Below are 20,404 nucleotides of genomic sequence, written 5' to 3'. Positions count from 1 at the left end.
TAGATTTATGTTTAAATGTTTGCTCTTGACCTTGGACGTGATACAAATTTTAAAAAAGGATCCGACTTTTCCAAGAGAATTCCCTCCATATTCATGAATTGGTGGATGTTGGATGTATTCTCCACATGTTTTACTAATCATCACCTGAAATTTTTTTGTCAAAGGCTGATTCCCATTTGTCTTTTATATAGTTAGATAATATACTTATTTGTCATCAATTTCTAATATAGTGTGGATATAATCCTTTTTTTTTCTTTGTAAAAACTGGTTAAAATTTGGATGACACTATTCACTTCCACAGAGGTTTATTCTTATTTCCTTCATAAAATAGTCCCTTAGTTGCAGGTACCTATAGAAGTCATGCCTACCCAAATCATATTTATCTTGTGTATTCTGGAAAATCTCCAGCTCTCTGTCCTTCTCTAAAGTGCAACATGCTGTGAATCCCATGGTTACCCATAGTCTGAATCATTTGTCATACCCTGTCGGTTTAAAATTACTATCAAATGATACCCATTTTAGCAAATTTGTATCTTCATTTATCCTGTAATTTTGTATTATTATTCTGACTCACAATTCCAGAGTAAACAGTGTAATTGAGTCCATATTATTCTTAGTTTTCTTGTATGCTCTTCATCTCCAGTACTATTCTGGATTGGATATTCTCCTCATATAACTCTTTTTCCATTTCCTTCCACTTTGCTGTGTAAACTGGGCTCAACCAACATACAGTATAGCATAAAAGCATTCTTTCAGTTTTGGGACACTCATACCCCCTGTATCTTTTGTTAGCTGGAGAGTTTCATACCTAACTATACTTCTTGTCTCCCCAAATAAACCTTAGTCTTATCCTGTCCCTTGTTACAAGTTGAGTTTGAGGGACCTCTATAGATAGGGACTGGAATAAATAAAGAAGCATAGGTAGCACACTCAATTCTGGAGTTAAAATCTAGCAGTAGAGTAGACCATCTGTCAGTGTCTTCTTCTCTTGATTTATCTTATTATAGTTTAGATAGTTCTTTCGTGATGGTAATCACCAAATATTAAATGTTCTTTAGATTTCAGTTAAAAATAAATCTTCTGAATCACTTTATATCCCAAATGGTGTCAATATGTTTGTGCAAGCTTCATCAGTGCAGGAGGTGATTTATTCAGTTGTTCAAGGAGGGCTATAACATCATCAGCAAATAGTTTTATTTTATTTTACATGTTATTTATATAACTCCTTTAAGTTCTTTGTTGTGATGAACTGCTTGAGCCAAAGGTTCTATAAAAAGAGCAAGTAGAAGATAAACCAATATTATCCTGACATAGTCTTATAAATCCTGTTTGATCTCCCTCTATCTGTTATGAAGGTGTTGTTTGGAAATAATGGTATACATTTATTTATCAAAGAAAGATTAAAGTCTGGCACACTGTAGCTCTATTAGTTGCATTGAGACACCCACCAGTGATGTTAAAAGACATCTGAAGAAAAGCATTTAGCTTGAAACGTCACTGGTGGATGTCTCACTACAAATAAAGTACATCTAAGGGAGCTACAGTGTGTGGACCTTCATCTTTCTTTGCTTCAATGGTCTTGCACCTGTTTTAAGTTTATAGGAGTTGCATGTCTACAATCTTGGATGTTTTTGATAGTCTACATTTAGTAATGGAATCGGTCTGTATTTCTTTGTTCCTTATCCGTGTGTTGTTTTGTCATTTTGAAGTGTTCAATTGAAAGGCTAGGAGTAACTCATCCCTGAATGTATTATACTACTCTGCAGGGTATCCATCATTACCTGGAGATGAATTATTCTTTTATAATTTTGTAGATAGACAGTTGATGCCAATGTGGGTTGTGTATTTAATTCCTTGTAGAATCCCTGAAAGATTTTCTGTGTATCCTCTGGTAACTCACCTGTGAAAGGGTCTCTGATTTTATGTATATTTTTGATTACTTGTTGTTTATGTATTCATTTTGCTAGCAGTTTAATGGCCCTTGAGCCTGCTTTATAGTAGGTTTGTTTCTTTTTACACTTCATCTATTAGTATAATTTATTTTTGTTTTTGGACCCTGATTTGTCACTATACTTTTGGATCATCTATTCTGATAACCCTGCTTCAGTTCCCTTAATATTTCAGTACATTTTCTGTATGTCTCTAATTTAACACATTTTACATGTGCATTCTCTGCTATGAGTTTTCCCCTAATGGTGTCCTTAAATATTGTCAGGTTTACGGCTCCATTGTTATTTTCCTCTATGTAGCCCATCTTTTTATTCCTGCTTATACCTTCACCTTTCTTTATTCATTCTTCAGTAGTCCCACAATGAACCTCAATATTGTATGTCATATTCTGATGTTTCGGCATATTTTTTAATAGAGTAGAATATAGTCCAATATATCTGCCTCTCCAAACCTACATTCTTTCATTCTGTGGCTGACACTTACATTCATTAAAAAAAAAAGTATCCTTGAATAGACTTTACGAGCAGCTGAATAATGTTTGAAATCTTTTTTTGTTTTCCAAAGGGTGTAGGTTTATCCATATATCTATCATCTCCATCTCTTCCAGTGACATATTTATGAGTCTTGTTAACTGCATTTTGGTTCTTTTGAGACTCATTGTGTCCACAATGTGATTCATAACAATATTTAGTCCCTCCCAACTCCCCCCACCCACAAAATTAAGGTTCCCTCTGTTTCTACAGCTGTGACATCAAAAAGGGACTTCAAAATATATTTATTGCTTCCTGGGCATGCATATACATTTATCATTTTCTAATCATCCCTTTACTATACCTTTCTTCTTTATCTTTAAATTCCTTTTCATAATTGAATTGGGTCCTATTTGACATTAAAGTTACAACTCCCCTTCTGCGTCCCTCTTTATGTGAACGGTAATATAAATTCCTCTAGCCATACCGCTTTAGTTTTCCATGTTCTAACTGGGATAAATGGGTCCCTTGGAAGAATATGATTTGTGCTTTTTCCTTTTTCAATTTTATCATAGCCCTTTTTTTCCTTTTCATTGGCGTGGTTAAGACCATTCACACTCAGCAACATTATCTTTATTGTTAGTCATTTATAATGAAAAGTTATTAACACAACTCAAATCAGATATATAGAGGACTTCCAAATATGGTGTGATCATTAATCCCTACCCAAATCCCTACTGGTGGGTGCAGGGGAAATCCTCATCTCTGAAGAAAGTCCCTCCCTAGATGTAGAACTACATCCAACTTGTAGGGTCCCTAATGTCTAGACTTAATAGCTTGACCTCTCTCAGTCGGTTCTTAATTTATTATATAAACTAAAGAAATCTAATATTCTCAATCCATTTTTCTGCATCATAGTTATTTTAATCCAGTTTGTGGGCAAAGTCCCATTCAACTCTTGGCAAATATTCTTTGCCCATTTAAATCTTTTTATCATATCTTCTCTACCTAATCATGTTGTCTTGGTCTTTAACCATACCTCTATATTTCCTGATCCACAGTTTTATTGTTTTCCTTAAGTAAAACGTCTTTAAGATCTCCACTGAAAGTCTTGTAGCTTTTCCCTTGCTATGTCCACTGTATCCCGCCTCTTCATTCTTTCTCCTTTATGCGCTGCTACTCCTCGCATCCTCCCTTCTGCCACAGGTATGTCCCTATCTGGAAACCTAACGTGCCAGATAGTTAGTTACACAGAACCATTTGAGAAGTCATCCATGGAAACTGGAAAAGGGCAGGCACTTTCAAAAATATGTGGCAGGTGATTGAATCGGTCTATCACCATCTTTCCTTGTGAGGCAACTAGATTCATCATATTCACTAGCTTTGTGGGTTTATTTTACTAGATTATACTCCTACTCAGTCCGCCATCTACCTGGAAGTCAGTCATCTTGAACTTTAACAATGATACATACAAACGTACAAACAGTACTTACAGACCAAAGGTAATTTTATAGTGCTTGAAGGGAATTGATAACAGCCATCACACAAAAACAGTTGAACATTTGAGAGGTACGGTGTGCAGGATGTGTATTTAGCTGAAAAAACAAGTCTCCGGAAGATGCTGGTTCATAAACAAAGATTTACTTTTAAAATAAACCTGATGCATACCATACCAGATCAATAGTTTTAAATACTGTAATGATTTTTTTTTTTACAATCACATATTGATATTTCAGCCAATTATTGATGATTGGTGATTTCATCTGGAGCAGGAATTATACAATTGTGGAATGATCATCTCCCACAGAAAAAAAGAAGAAAAATATATATACAGTTTTTATATATATGCAGATTGTTTTCAACTCAACAAAAATATGTTAGGGTTTTTCACCATCTGCTTCTACCATCCAGCAGGCTGTGGAATGCCTACATTCAGTTTTGAGACTGTGATTGGTGGAGAGGCAGCAAAGGTTTTATCCCCGCAGCCAAAAAGGGGCCACCGGTGGCCGATAAACCAGTGTCCTCCATGGGGAGCTACACAAATAAATAAAGAGGGCTTTTTTTCTCTTCAGTTGCTGGAGGGACTGTCTGAGAACCTCTTAAAAAAACTCAATCATTCATTCTGTCATACATACATATGTACATACATATTACACAGGTTGCATTTACACCTCATGGCTGTGAAGGCTGGTAAAAGGTGGTTTGCCACTGCTTAGGCCATCAAAAAGATCCTATCTGGGCCACAAAGATATTTTCTTTGTGAGTTCATTCATTGCAATGCTGCGTAAAGGATACACCATCTGCAACATGGTGGGTTTGATGCAGGTTTTTTTCTTAGGAAAAAAAAAGTTATCTATCACTGTCTTCAGTATGATTAGGTTACATATCTTTGGTCAACAAAGTGGGTGTTAAATAGTTGATAATAGATGAGACAGTATCAACTTTATATGGCAGCATGTGTATGAAAATCTCGAGGTTGTAGTGTAAAGAACCATATTAGAACATACACAGTCTATATACTGTCCATGTTTAACAGTTACAAGAGCTCTCCTCTTCTTATGTAATCCACAAGAGCCATTATATTGTAGGTGAAAGAGGGCTGCAAACTGCTTCCAATGAAACAAACAAACAAACAAAAAGATGTGTTTAAAATCCATTAATTGTTTTGTAGGCTCCTCGGTTTGCTACTGATGTCTCTCACCCTGCCAGGGCTCTGTTAATCCAATGAGTGGATTCCTCCACTATTCTAAGGTATTTCTTTCTCCCAGCAGCTGACTCCCAATGAACCAACAGAAATGTTTCCTCTTTCATTCCCATCCCAGGCAAACAAAACAATTGTCCATTTTAGGTAAGGTCCAGTCTCTCCACTCCTCTGGTTGGTCCAGGAGCCTACAGTGGTTACTGCGTCTGGCCCTGCATGGAGCTGAGCAACCTTAGCAGAGAGTGTTAGCTGCGGGCCCGATGGATCGGCTGTCTGTGGGCCACTCGCGAACATGAAGCGCAGCATGTAGTCTTGTAGTAATCGTACACACAGAGGCGAGCCTGGACCACTACATTGCAGTTGAAGTACTTGTCTCTGCAGTTCTCATCTGAAACAAAAACAATGGTCATTTTCATATTTCTAATTCCCCACAAATACTAGATGATCATTAATTTAACCAAGAGTGCTGACAGCAAACAAATGATAATAAAGCCTGGCTAAAGCATTGCCAACATTCTTGGCTGTACAATGCTGCATGAATTTCTACTCTTGAACAAACTTTGGGGTTCAGGCATTCAGGAAAGAGACACCAAACTATCCATTTACTCTTCACAATAACAATCCTTGTTTTAACCAGTGATGCAGGTCAATAATATATAACTTTAGATTAACACTTTAGGAGGTGACTGACCTATGTGAGGTATGCAAGGCTCCGGGTTGCAGTCTTCCTTCTCTGTTAGTTTCATCTTCTCGTCACAGTCCTCACTGGAAAGCATGTCATCAGACAGGCAGCGCACCTCCCGTACACGGAAACCTCCTTCACATGTTTTTGAACACTGGAGGAAGGACAGGAGTAAGTGACAGCTGTGAACCACAGGTTAATAAAAACTACACCCTCCACTCTTTACTATTTGTCACCTTTTTCTGTCTCTTATCAAATAATTTAAATCCTGGAATGGTCTGTGTTGTTTGCAAATATCTACATAATAACTATTATCACACAGCCATATAGACTACTGCTTCAACCTTGTTGTGCACAATGCAACTAGTGGGATGAGTAAGAAGTAGATGCCATGCTCACGTGCATCTAAACAGAAAGAGGGGAGGGGTTGAAATATCTTACTCACAGCACTCCAGTCAGTGTGGTACCACTTTGCTCCACAGGCCTTGAGGTTGCAGCTCTGCTGACTGAGGGGCCGGTCCAGGGACGAACACTCATATGGTGGCATGACTGTGAATCCTTCCTCTGATTCTGATTTCATCAGACACACCACCGACCTCTGCTGGCTGCCTGCGCCGCACTCTGCAGAACACTGGCACACATACAAAAATAGCATAAACCATATGGATTTAATTACACACTGAAAAATATAGAGTGAAAAAAACTATCCTGTGACATCTCAATTTAAAGTCACTGTAAAACCCCTGGTACTCAGCTGCTCCAGACAACTTCCCCTTAAGCCCACTGTGACCTTCTGTCATCCTCATACCTGGTTCCAGGGGCCTGTGTACCACTCAATGCGATTCTCACAGGGGCCGTTGTTGCAGACCTGAGAGTCTGCAGGCCGCTCGTTGCCACACCCCTCCAGAGGAAGGCTGCCGATGTGGTTGGTCAAGCAGAGGATTCCTCGGGTCCGTACACCCATCCCACACTCAGCAGAGCACTATGGAGTAAACACTCATTTCACACTTCATGTTTTTTACTGACCAGCTACTGACTGGCAAATCACACTTTTTCTTTTCACAAATCTGTGTCTCCAGCATTTCAAAACACCACTGGCTACTTTTATTTGTGTGCAAAATACTTAAATACTGGTACCTGATTCAATTAGGATGTATAAAGAAACTGATTCCACATCCTCTCTGAGTCACTCTCTTATTTATGTTACCTTCTGTATCTAACCATTCTAATATTCTCTATCTTAAACATCTTACTCATTTCATTCACTCATGTTTCTAGATGATCATTCAACAGTACAAATAACGGCATCAAGATTACTGGCTAGATTATGCATGCACATACACATATGCATACAATCTGTGTATGCAGGAATTACCAAGCTTTGCTGTCTTTCTAGCAGTCAAAATCTATATTAAAAGATTACAGCTGATTGATGCATGATGATCAATCAGCTGTAAGTTCATCAGCAGAAGTTACTATGTCTCCCATTGATTGTGGCTGTAATACCTACCCTATTGCCCCACTCAGTGTAGAACCAGCTCTTCGCACAGGGTCCCATGTCACAGTTCTCTACGTCAATGGGCCGCAGATTCATGTTGCACTCCTCATCAAGAACAACGTCACCCACATTGCTGACACAGTGAACATCCCGTGACCTTTGACCCAGCCCACATGGCACCGAGCACTACAGGGACACAGACCACATGGTTAAATGGAAGTGTGAAGGAAGCTAGAAAGACTGGATTGCTTGTTTATGTTTTTATATGTGTGACTTTATTTAGTGCACCAGTGTATTTCTATAAGAACTGGACTTTCCCTTTTTGTTCTGCTTCCTTCCATGTGCAGTGTACTGTACGTTTTATGTTCCCATGTACCTCAGTCCCACTAAAAGGAAATAATGTGCACTCACTGCAGTAGTATTCCTGAATGCTCACTCTGTTAACCAATTTCATACTTCAAATATGAATCATCAAAGTAAAATCAAGCCAAAGAATAAACATTTTGGAAAATAAGTTTGTTTGCTTTTCTGCCAAGAATTAGATGAGAAGATTCATATGGTGAATATGAAACTACCTTAAGCAGCCAGTTAGCTTAGTTTAGCATAGAGACTGAAAACAGCTTCTCAACAACCAGCACCTGTTAAGCTCATTAACAGGTAAGCAAGCAATTTAACATAGATTTACAAGTAATTTGCGGTATTGGGTTGGAATATTTCTTGGCTGGGACCAGTAACTTCCTGGAGTTTCTGCTGGTTGCCTGGCAACTGGTTCCTGCCACAGAGTAGTTTAACACATAACCCTCTGTGAAAAAGCAAAGTGTTGTTTTTACACTTAAATGTTTCTCCAGATTAAACACATGAGGTATAAAGTGTTAATTAGTGAGACTGGTATGTGGGTTTTGTTACCTCTGGACAGAGCAAGGCTAGTTGTTTCAACTGATTCCAGTTCTTATGCAAAGCTAAGCATCCAATAGCTAAAAAGCAAATAAGCACATTTCCCTAAATGTTGAACAATAGCTTTAACAAAATGAAAACATTATGGTACTGAAGTCAGGAATTAATACAAGGTTTATCTTGTTAAAGGAGATGTTGTACACTAACTGCAGGGACAGATCAGTTAAGTCATTCAGTCATATTGTGACTGACAGCTGCCACTCACTGCGGTCCACTCGGAGCGGATCTGCCACTCACTGCAGATCTTCAGCTGGCAGGTACTGGCGGTTTCGGGCCGCTCCAGGTGTTGGCAGCGACTTGTGTGAACATTGAGGGTGCGGTTTGCATAAACCTGGCGACACAGTACCTGCCGGTGCTGCATCCCCAGGCCACAGGTCTTACTGCATTCTGACCACTCTCCAATATCCCAGCTGCGCAGGAGGAAATCACAAGAGCATGTTATTAGGAAGATATAGTATACGTAGGATAGGACAATTTATACTATACACATGCTGTTGTTTATGACAATTCAACAGCATTGCTGCTGTTTTTGAAACTGAAGCCAGATGCTGTCATTTGACACTGATGTTAAAATGTACATAACATGAGAATTGACTTCTTAGTGGCATTAAATTTGTCATCTCATTAGCAAATATGATTCACAACTTTGTAAACTGTATAATCATCATAAAATGAGTATGCATTCTATTGGTTCAACACTGAACACAATGTTTTTTTTAAATTCAGCAATATTCAGAAGTGTGCACTAGTGTGAGAACAGAGTGTTGTCTCTCACAATGCCGGGCAGGGCTGCAGGTTGCAGGGCTCCTCCTGTGGAGTTGGTCTGGTGCTGCTGTCACACAAAGTATCTGAAACCTGGACATGGTTCAGCCGGTGGACGCAATGAAAGATGGAGTGTCTGAAACCTAAAAAGCACACAGAGAAGTAAGGTACTGCAAGCATTTCAAGCTTACTTCCCTTTTACATTAATAGTCTGCAGTTTGAAAACTAAAACATAAATCCATAACATAAACCGCGTTGTCTAACCTTTACCACAGGAGGCACTGCACTCTGTAGCACCAGCCAGTTTCCAGTTGTACTCTCTCTCACGTCTGGGTGGCTCAACGACAGGTACCTGGTTGTCGGGGAGAGGAGGAGGGTACCTCCCCTCACCTGCTGGGTTGAAGTTTTCCTGGTGCGGATTGCTGTGATGGTCGGATCCACTCTGTCCATTCACAGCATTCCCTAAGATATGGACATGAGAGTTTAAGACAGACTAATAAGCATAATAATAGATTGGTGTCACAGTGATGTCAGATATTTCATGCACATTGACATTTTAAGGAGAATATATGGATGTATCAAGCGATCAGACAAAGTTATGGAAATGAGGGTAGAAAGTGGCTCTCATGTACCTTCTGGTCTGTGGTTTGGTTGCTGAGGGTGGACTGGATTCTCAGAAGGCAGAATGTACTCGTAGTGAACACCAGGGTTTGGCTGCTGGAAGATCATCTGAGGTAAAGTAGATGAGACTCAGTCAAACGATCCTAAAATAACAATCTTCACCTTGAAATATTAAAGAGTGCTCTTCCAAAATTGAAAACATCTACTTTGAAAAATTCAGACACCATGACAAATCCATTTTCTCAGGTTGAACTTGTGTTTTTCATTATGAATTAAAGAGGAGACACTCTTGTAAAAATCTGGAGGTCTGCGCTGATTGGTTACTTACATAAACATCCAGGATCTCATTGGTGGGCCCTTCAGCAAGTAAGGACTCCCCGGCTGTACTACGGATTTCATTGGGCCTGCGGTAAGTGAACATGGTCCCCCCTCCCTCATACTTCCCTGGCCGGTCAATAGCCCAGTTTCCATTAATGATGGATCGTCCCGATCGGCTTCGGAGAGCTGGAAGGGACAGAGAGAATAACCACACAATCACCACTGACAGCCCTGAATTCTAACAAAAAGGAAAATACTGCCACAATCTCTTCCACATAATTATTGTTTAATGTAAAAACCATTTAGGTACTGTATAATGAGAATTGTAGTGTAAAACAAAGCTCTGACTAACTTTCTCCACCCAACAACATAATAACAGCTAACTGAATAAATGCCATCGCTCGCAGTTTTAAAGCAGTGTATTTTATAAACGTGACAATCTGTTAGTGCTGGCAAATCTTTCAAGCAACTCTTGTAACAAAATCTTGCAAGATGTTTTCCACTGATTTCATGGATTAAGTACAAAAAGGCATTAGAAAAGCATTAGAAGTGTAACATTAGACAGGCTTGTAAAGGAGTGTTTGGACAAGTAAAAGCACATTAGAGATGCACAACACAGAACAGAGGCCAACTGAGGGAAAATCAAGGACGTGGTGAGGATACAGTTGGCGGATCCAGATACATTCCTGCCTTTGTGTCCTGTTCTTGCTTGAATTTCAAAACCTATAAATCCATTTTTGGAAGAAAAAAAAAGTTGGCACCTGGAATTTGTCAATGTCAATTCAAAAATTACATTTGATGATGACTCCTGTTTTCAAAAGCAAACAAATGGTCGCTTTACTTCCAGGCTGTGACGTATATTTAAACATTGTTGCTGGTAACATTGCAATACTTGCGTGTGTGTGTGTGTGTGTGTGTGTGTGTGTGTGTGTGTGTGTGTGTGTGTGTGTGTGTTTGGATGTGTGAGAGGAAGCAAGGGAATGTCGTTTATTTAAATGTAAATGTGTGTGTGAATGCATGTGTGTGGCTGTACATAACCCCCGGTTCAAATCTAAGAAAGCAGAGCCTACTGAGTAGTTGGGATTTGAAAGGTAGCAGCTGAATTCCTAGTTTTTTTATGGAGTGGTGAAATTCCTCACCTTAATTAAAAAGAATGGTGAGGCTTGAAGGGTAAGATCCTCTAATGAAAGTATGTTTATGCACTTCGGGGGAAGCGGCTGCGGGGGTAATCAAGTCGTTCCCTTCTTCCTCCGAACCTACTGCTGAGTTGGGGCATGGCTCTCATTAAACAATGTCTGAAATTCCATCAGTCACTTCTGAAAAAAGCCCACTTCTATGTCCCACTGCCGAAGCTCTATTAAGACATCATTTGTCTATGTAGTGCGTTTCACTCAATGGCTTCAATGAAAGGCTGCGAGCTGGAGAAATCTGAAAAAGTGACGCTGCTGCTACCAGGTTCATTTGCCTTTTAATCAGACAATTCTAATTAATCATACAAGCATCTGCTACCTACATCTGGGTACACGGCTGAAACAAGTAGAATCAATGTGTCAAATGTCATCGTATCAAATGACAAACATTTTTTTACATTCCTGTCATGACCTTCCATAAACTTTTTTTCATTGGTATCGTGCATTTAATCTGTAACATAATACTATGTGTGGTGAGATTCCCATTTCTTGTGCGTGTTTTGCGAGCTGGAAAGATGGCAGAACTTAAATGGGGATTAAACAGATTGCAACTGAAGAAACTATAAAACCTGGACGGAAACTGAAACAGCTACAATAAGAAGCAAGTACTCCAATCAACAAACACTAAAAGGTCTTTTATTTTATGGGCTAACCAAGAAAAGTAACCACAATTTTCCGCCCCAGAGCACCAAATAGAAGGAGGATACTGATCAATACCAGTGCCTTCTGGACTGTATTCTGTTATGCAATAAAAACTCTCACTTTTAAGAGCTTCTGGATCTCCTTCCATTTTCAAGCCCGTCTAACTGCCAAGACTCTTTCGCAACACAGGCTTAAAAACCATATTTTCAAGCAAACACACACCAAAATGATCAAAAACAAGTTTTTGATACTGAAATGCTTATTTACTATATTAACTGTTAAGAAACCATTTCTAGTCTTTCCCAAAGTGTAGTTCAGTCAGCCAGGTCACATGGAATGGATTATTATGTGAATGCAGAATATGTACATTAATATTTGGTGTGTAGTCTCTGACCTCATCGCTCCACAGAAGAAAACGCCAAGCTCAGCACAGCAGGGATTGGGAGTGACAGTGATAACTTTCCATACAGGGTGAATATGAGATCTTTTTTGAACAGCAGAAGGTGAAGCAGCAAGGACAACATATCTTTCACATAAGTGGTGTGGAAGCAGTTGTGACAGAGTGAGCACAACACTGAGAGTATAGTACACCTGCATAAGAGTAGATATACTGTATGTCGCAGTGAGAATGGTATGCAGTGTGAGTGTAGCGGCAGATTCGAGTTGACTGCTTGAACTAGCTTGCAGTTTTCAGTCCCAGTCAAATGGTGAACCTGCTTTTGTGTTTTTGTAAAATTAAATCATATGTAAAATAGAAGCTAGAACAAAAACATCAGATCAGTTGTAAGCAATAAGGATGAAGACTTCTGCTATAATTAACTACGGTTTCTCTGTTGTGAAACTACAAACTTGTCTGCTGTACAGTATCAGTATCAGTGATTACAATGTTGAATTTTCATTCCCCACCTAGGTAGTTTCGGCTCTTCACCATCTCTGTGACGTTGATCCTGGTGGCTCCCTCTGGGATCTCCACTATCTTGTGGTAGCCGATCTTGGACAGAGTGTGTTTGAAGACTCCGGAGACCAGCCTGCAGGTTGTGTTATCGCCTCCACACACGCCGCACTTGTCCATCACCTTTCCTGATCCAAGATACTCATCGCAGCCTAGACTCTGTGAGACAGTAGACACCACAGAGTTTAAATGAGGAAGCGTAGAGTGACAAGCATTACAAAACGAAACAGCTGTAGCTTAAGTATCAAAGTGCGCAATAAAAGTCTTTAAAATGTGAAATAGTTGTTTAAAATTTACTGGTGTGGAAGCACATGGACCACGCTTAGACAAAGTAACATATTAGCTATAAAAAAAGAGTTTACAAAGCTGCTCCAAGTTGCTCACATTAACTACAATAATAGAATAACTAATTAGCAGGGATCTTGTGTCTTTCCAGAGGGCATCATTTTGGTGCGACTGTCTTTGAACCACTCCCAGAATTTCCTTCTTAATTCTCCAGCGTGTGAGTTTTCTGTGTCACATTGGTGGTAATAAATTACAGGAAACCTGGGCACGGTAAATATAGAACAGTTAACATCAGCAGTCCATAAATTCACTCAAACCAGCAGTAAAAGCAACTCGCTGTGCAAACAGGTGGGGCAGGAGCCAAAAGTGGTCGAAGTGAGCTGCCGTACACTCCAAAACAGCAGGTTGTGGATATTGTAGTGTCAAATGGACCAAATCAACAGAGTGGTCATCACCGGGAGGGAAGGACACAATCACACAAATCTTTCTGTGACTGGACAACAGCCAATCGCCAGGCTTTCTAGACAGTTTGTAGCTCTCACAAGACTTCCATGTGGATTCCCTGGTTGCAAACATTTTTTCCCTTTATTAATGTGTGCACTGGGTCCTCACATCAATAAAAAGCATGTTCAATACGGTAACTCCCTTAACAACACTGGGCTTTACATGTGGTTGTGAGGTGCCAAATCTAACTCTGAAGACGTATGACGAAAACAAATTTACAAGAAGTGTCTAATAAGTCATAAAAAGCGTGGTCCTCTCCATGGGCTTAGCTGAGCTAGAGCAGCAGTAAGTCAGCTGCAAGCCAATGGAGTCAGATGGGGAGAGGAAGAAGAGGATAAGGAAGTGGACAAGGTAAAGAGAAAAGGGGGGTAGAGGGTATTAGCAAGGGAGATGGTGGTCAGGGGTGGACTGAGGCAGTTGGGGTGAAATCAAGAGAGTCTGGCTCTCTCCCATCCGTAGCAGTTTAATCTGTTCAGGGCCAAAACAGCACGTGGGCCAAAACAAACATGAAGTGCCTCCTTCCATACAGGAAATAAGCGATGTGAGAAAAAGACAGTGAACTGAGAAAAAAAAAAAAAAAGTTACTGCCAAACGCTTCTGTGGTCAGTGTGGAATTATGCCACAGTACAGCATGGAGCTGGACGAAGCCGGGATAAAACATAACACGATAACATTTAGGGAAGCACTGCTGCGCTTCATGATCTCACTTTACAGATGAGCGAATATAAAGCAGCTCAGAATGTTACAGAGATAAGAGTTAAGTAATTCATGATAAAACACATTGAAAGACATTTTGATGGTGGAAAATAACTAAAAATGTAGTCAGGGAGGGCTGTCAGTGACACGACTACCAATGAATATGTCCTCCACATCTCCATTTTCACCATAAATCCCTTTAACCTAAAACAACACAATTACAGCAGCTAGGCAGCATTTGCCTGAAAAAGGGAAAAATGTTCCTCTCATAAAACAGAGACTGACATGGTGAGAGGTTATCTGTGGCCATTTGGATGGGAAAATGTCTGAACCAAAATATATTAATAGAGCGGAGACTATGAGGCAATGTAATTTATTGATCCAAAATCTAAACTGTCAATATAATATCATATGACTGTTGACTAAAAAGCACGCAGGGTTTTCAGTCTTTAGATATGGGAAGAGCCGAGAGATTTCACGCCTACAAATCAGGAAGCATTAGAGAGTTAAGGGACTGCTTGATATCTAGTGATTTAGACAGCTGCACCATTAAAATCACTAAACTGTCAAGACAAACTTTTCAGCTTTGCAGTAGCATGCTGGAGAAAACACTAACATCCTAATCTGTCCCTGAATAATCCCCCCAAACTGTCACATCTGCCCCCGAGGCTGTCTGTGACAAACATGACCTTAACTGTGAACCCATCAAAATGAGGTGTCGCTGGTGTCAGGACACATGAACACAGCCTCGGCTTAGCGAGAGCCCCACGAAATCTTCCCAGCAGAACTCAAACAGAAAGCGGTTGATGAATGAGGAGGTAGCTTTGGAGGCTAAGTCTAGTTTCTTTTTTTTTTCTTCTTTTCTTTTCTCTTTTTTTTTTGGAGCAGTGAAGCGTATCACAGAGCAGATACAGTACTGGACATTTACACAGAAAAGAAGACAGCCATAAAACCATAAATGTATTTACATTCCATTATTAATTCAGTTTAACATTGAAAATAAAAATTTGAACCCATATCTATTATTTTCTTCCAAATATTCCTGCCATAGTTCTTCCCAACATGTGCTCATATGATGAAATCTTAATCATTTCATCAATCCATTCCATCACAGTGGGACACCTAGGGATCTTCCAATATTGCATTTTAAGCCTTGCAGCTGCGATAAAACACCTTTTAAAATATTGAGTTTGCCAAGGAGACAAAAACCGTGGGTGTAGCGGAAGAGCAGAACCCAACCATGGTCTAATTTCTTCACTCGGAGAACACGTCAATGCTTTTTTCACCTTCACTCTGTGGGTGGCTTGTGCCATCTGGTGAGGGAAATCACCCTGTTTTCAGTGGAACTATAACAGGATTTTTAAAATGTCGCTGGATCCCACCTTCATCTGGAAATGGTTACATGTGTCAGGACGGTGGAGTCGACTCCAAGTCAACCCCACGAACACTGAAAACAACATAATCTTAAAGTAAATCCTGATGGTATTTTCCCACACAATGCAGCTGGGTTAAACTCATCATATTGCAGAATTTTTGTAACAAACTGGACTCACACACAGATTTGCCAAAGGCACTTGTCACTGGAGATTTGTTCTACTTCCAGAAAACACAACAAGACATTTAGAATTAGACACAGACATCCTGAGAGGTGAGTTTCAGACTCTCACTTATCGAACAGACTCTAAAGAGCAGACAGAGACTTTAAACCTTGGGTTATGAACCCCAAGGTTTAGCCCGCCAAGTGAACTGTGAACTTTGCGTTGCAGGGCTAAATGTTAATCTTAAAACATTAAATTAGTGTTTTGGGTCCTAAGATTAATAACAAACCTTTAATTTCTGGGGTCATGTGAATTTGGATATAATAAAAGGAAAGGGGCTTCCACTTGTATTTCACTTAACCTCTTGAACCCAAAGCTTTCTTTCACTTCCTTTATTTCAAGGCTGCAACATATCAAGAAATGTAGAACAGGTTAGGCCACTCAGAAATGCCATCATTTGGCATGTGAGTGGTACTATTACTTTTAAACATAAAATAGTATTTTAAAGCAGTAATGGGTCTTTTTGCAGCAACGCAACAAGCTGCAAACACAGTTGTGACATAATATATAATGTTCAAATGGCGAACATGTTAAAAAACAACTGCCCGTGTACGCAGACACAGAGCAACATTAGCATTCATTTGGAGTAATGTTTCTTGACATCCGACGAATGTAAGTAAAATATCCACTCTCTTTTTATCTCCATTCTGGTCTTCGCCAACTTCTGAGAATAACATCTGGCTCTTTAGCAGCAGTGCTCCACTATGTTTTCCAGCTGGTCACCAACTCTGTCTGCTGTTTGGTGCAGTGCAGGTAAGGTGCAGTGGGTTTATCAGAACTTGCTACTGCTGGTAATGAGGTTGATGAGAGTGAACCAAAGTGAAGTGAAGTGAACCCAAACAGTAAAGTAAGGGGCTGAAAAACCAAAACAATGAGCTCAAAGATGCTAAAAAAAATCTCAGTAAAGCAGAGAACTACAGAGTTGCTAATGTGTACATAAAACCTGCAATAAAACATTCAAACATTACATACTGCACTGAATACACATTGCAACTAACATCTCTAACAACTAGTGTAAGTATACACCACATAATACACTTTGAGTATAGAAATACGTAATGGTTTGCACAGGCCCCTTGATCTGTCTGTTAAAGTGTAATTGTAAAAATGATTCCCAGTTTGCTGTTTCACTTGCATGTGTGCAGAGAAGGCTCTTCTCTGAAATAAAGATTTAGAGACAGTGGATAACCAACATCAGTCTGAACCAATATCAAAGAACTTGAGGGGGGAAGAAAAAGCAAATATCAGACATTTGTAACATTCCTTAATACTAAACATGCACAATGTCAAGATATATCATTGCACAGGCACTAAATCTCTGCCTGACGGCTCTGGTGTAATGTTACAATTTCCTTGAAATAATAGTGCTTTTATCTGAGTGGGGGGGCATGGTTTGCGGTTCAACATGAGGAATGCAAATATGAATAAAAAGTTGAAGCCCAGAATGATATCATGCTTAAATTAACAGCAGCGGTAGATGAAACATGCAGGCTTTTTTAACCGGCTCAGCTGTAGTAAATTAACGTTGAGATGTGGTGAAAAACAAGCTCTACACGGGGCTGGAAGAGAGTGTCAATGTGTTTACAGGTATGTTCCTTAAATTAACTCCATTAGCTACACAGCAGCTCAGTATTATGTGAGGTTTTCTCATCTCATCTGTGTCTTTACACGATTACTCAAATGTTTGGGCATCACAGTTATGTCATATATTAACTTACACTGCCTTACTTACATTATTTTGTCAGCTTAAATGACATTCGTGCTCCACAGTTACTTAGACAGGCTGAGTGGCAGTGGTTGGGTGTCTGTAAACCATCTATAAACTACAAAGCTTTTGAGCTAGTTTGGAAAGTGAAGGCACCAGTTTCTGTGGCTAGCATTTCTCCATTGTCTGCCAATGTTTGGGGTACTGAGACAGAATAATCTTCCACCGACAGACACGTGAAGCCCAAGGCCAACGCTAAACTAACTAAAAGCAACAGACGTTTCAGTCTGGACCGCAGAGCTACATGCATCAGCTGCATCCAGATGTGGGCAGCTGTTTAAAGACACTATATGCACAAGGTACAATATGTATCGCTCTGCCTCCTTCTTCGTTGAGCTCTGTAATTTATCTTACTATATAATTGATGTATTTTATTAAGTTTTATGACACAGCATATGACATTAGTATCTTAGAGCCCCCATAACATAAAGTAAAATGTCATGTTGTATAAAGGAGCTTTATAACAGACACAGCTCAACCCGAATACAAAGCTTCCATGATATGTTAGCACAGTATCCCAATCATGGAAACATTACAAAGGCTAACAATAAAGAATGTTGACATCAACAACATGTAAGGAGCCAATGTCATGTAGTCTGTATCACAGCAGCTTTTGATAGCAGTTTATATTAAAATGAAAATTCTCAAGCCTGATAGTCCTGCCCAGAAATACTCACATGCTGCTGATCCAAATGCTACATAAAAAAACAATAAAGTAGAGGGGGTTACTGCATGAATAAAAGGATGTTTTCTTAGTCTGGGGATGGTGCAGTGGTTAAGCCCCCCCAAGTCTCAATCCACATGAATCCATGCTGGCGGATGCTCAGATCCCACCAGAACCTTCTAACCTGTGTCTTGGCTTTTTCTCTCTCAGCTTTCCTAATCACCGCAAAAAGCTAAACAAAAAGCAATACTGTAAGACATGGAATATGCTTTCTTTCCAAACATGTTGTCACTATCTCCAAATGTACCATACCAATTATACTGAAACTGGAGGGGAAAAATGAATAAAAGCTCCATTAGAGCATTACAGAGCAGACTTCCTACCGGACAAAGCTTGTACTCCTCACTGTAAACTTCAGGGAATAAAGGCACGCTATGATCTGTGCTCCTACTGTAAAAATGCATCCCAGGATGGAGGTAGTGCAGTATTTTAAAACATATTTATGAGCGTAGGGTTAAAGAGGGTTGTTTGGTGAACACGTTTGGGATTTCTACAGCTCTTCACACATAGGAAGGTTATAATGTTCACTGGCAAACGTCCAGTGAAGTTATCATGACTTGGTCAGCTGTGACACACCGGCACACCGGCTCATCTGGAAATGCAATATAGTCCTAACTTGGCTTCTACATTGAGAATACTGAGGCAACATCATCCCGACGACAAAGAATTTATAGTGGAGGTGACCTCAAGACATGATGCTGCGTCTGGAAACAATATTAGGAAGATTTTACACACATAGACAAAAAATCTGATAAAACTGTGATTAAATAAGATTAGGATTAAGTAAGATTACAGTATGTTACAATGATATTCCCCCATTCAATTACTGAAAGTGCAGTGTGGTTGTGACGGCTACCAGCATCTGTCTCCCACATGCTGGGATGTTGTGGATCTTTAACTGCTTTTAATGAGCATGGGGCAGGCAACACTGCCTTTACTTGATTCAGCACATGAAACACATCTGTATGTGAGGAAGCAACACTTCCATTGAGTTCACATGTGACATTCTCACTAATAAAGTGATATTAAACTAGCCCTGATTTACTGTTACATCCTGTATAAAATATACACGCTGTAAATGGAAAATATTTGAGAAATTCTGTTTTTTCAAGGCTTGCACTGAGGAGGTGAAATCGGGTCACATCCATTCATCTGTGTTGATTTTCTTCATCAAGAATTCCAATATTACGAAATAAATGTTTGCTTCAATACAGCTGCACAAGAAACTGCTACTCAATATCAGATAGATGATTCCTCTCACCCAATTATATACCAATTATCATACACTATCATACTTGTGTGTAATGCTTGAATCCAACAGTGGGGGGATGTTGGAGTATATTATATACAGTATAAAGAGTATTATCAGCAAAATGTACTAAAAATATAAGTACAAGTACTCGTTTGATCCTTTTGACTGATCTATTATTATAAATTACATCATTAGATTACATTATTAGGTAGTTTGAAGTACTTCATATACAGTTAGCTAGTTGAGTCCAGTGGTTCCCAAACTAAGAGTCAGGCCCCTCCAATGGGTCACCAGATAAATCTGAGGTGTTGTGAGATGATAAATGGGAGAGGAAAGAAGAAGTAAAAAGTTCTCATACAAATGAAACCATGTGAGAAGTTTGAAGGGAAAAAACACTATTTGGTGGACTACACGCCTTTTTGTGTAGTCCACCATGAAAAGGTGTGTAAGACACACTTTTTGTAAGACATTTGTTGTATTTTAAAAGCTTGTTATGTTATCTGCATTGCCACCTGCAATTTGCATTGTGTCAAATCTTCATCTGAAAAGTAACTAAAGCTGTCAAATAAATGTAGTGGAGTAGAAAGTAGAACATAGAAAGTACAGTAGTATAGTACAGTACTCGAGTTACCACCCCTAAAGTCCAAATACTTTAATAAATAAATAAATAAAAACTAAGACTAAGAAGAAGAAAAAGCTTAAACTGACTGTCATGCATTTAATATAACTTTTTTTTAACCCAGGCCGCCTCATAAGAAATCAATCTCCAACTCTGACTCTGGCCCATGTACTATATGAAAGATGTGACATCATGAATAGCTCAGAACTAGCAGATTTATT

At 39.4% G+C, this 20,404-nt stretch overlaps 1 protein-coding gene across 1 annotated transcript in view; it reads right to left on the bottom strand.

The window, feature by feature from the left end:
- Positions 1-5,366: 5,366 nt before the first annotated feature.
- Positions 5,367-20,404, bottom strand: part of LOC128358754 (thrombospondin type-1 domain-containing protein 4-like) — a 38,070-nt gene continuing 23,032 nt past the window's right edge. The window contains exons 7-17 of the mRNA XM_053319139.1: positions 12,695-12,899; positions 9,967-10,142; positions 9,650-9,746; positions 9,282-9,479; positions 9,031-9,160; positions 8,461-8,665; positions 7,314-7,487; positions 6,612-6,785; positions 6,249-6,434; positions 5,813-5,957; positions 5,367-5,509 (exon numbers count right to left, since the gene is read on the bottom strand). Coding sequence (XP_053175114.1) covers positions 5,367-5,509; positions 5,813-5,957; positions 6,249-6,434; positions 6,612-6,785; positions 7,314-7,487; positions 8,461-8,665; positions 9,031-9,160; positions 9,282-9,479; positions 9,650-9,746; positions 9,967-10,142; positions 12,695-12,899 — 1,833 coding nt within the window. The remainder of the gene's footprint in view (positions 5,510-5,812; positions 5,958-6,248; positions 6,435-6,611; positions 6,786-7,313; positions 7,488-8,460; positions 8,666-9,030; positions 9,161-9,281; positions 9,480-9,649; positions 9,747-9,966; positions 10,143-12,694; positions 12,900-20,404) is intronic.

Source organism: Scomber japonicus, chromosome 1, assembly GCF_027409825.1.
Source record: "Scomber japonicus isolate fScoJap1 chromosome 1, fScoJap1.pri, whole genome shotgun sequence".
NCBI lineage: Eukaryota > Metazoa > Chordata > Actinopteri > Scombriformes > Scombridae > Scomber > Scomber japonicus.
The sequence above is the reverse complement of the archived record's forward strand: the minus strand, read 5'-3'. Positions and strand labels throughout refer to the sequence as shown.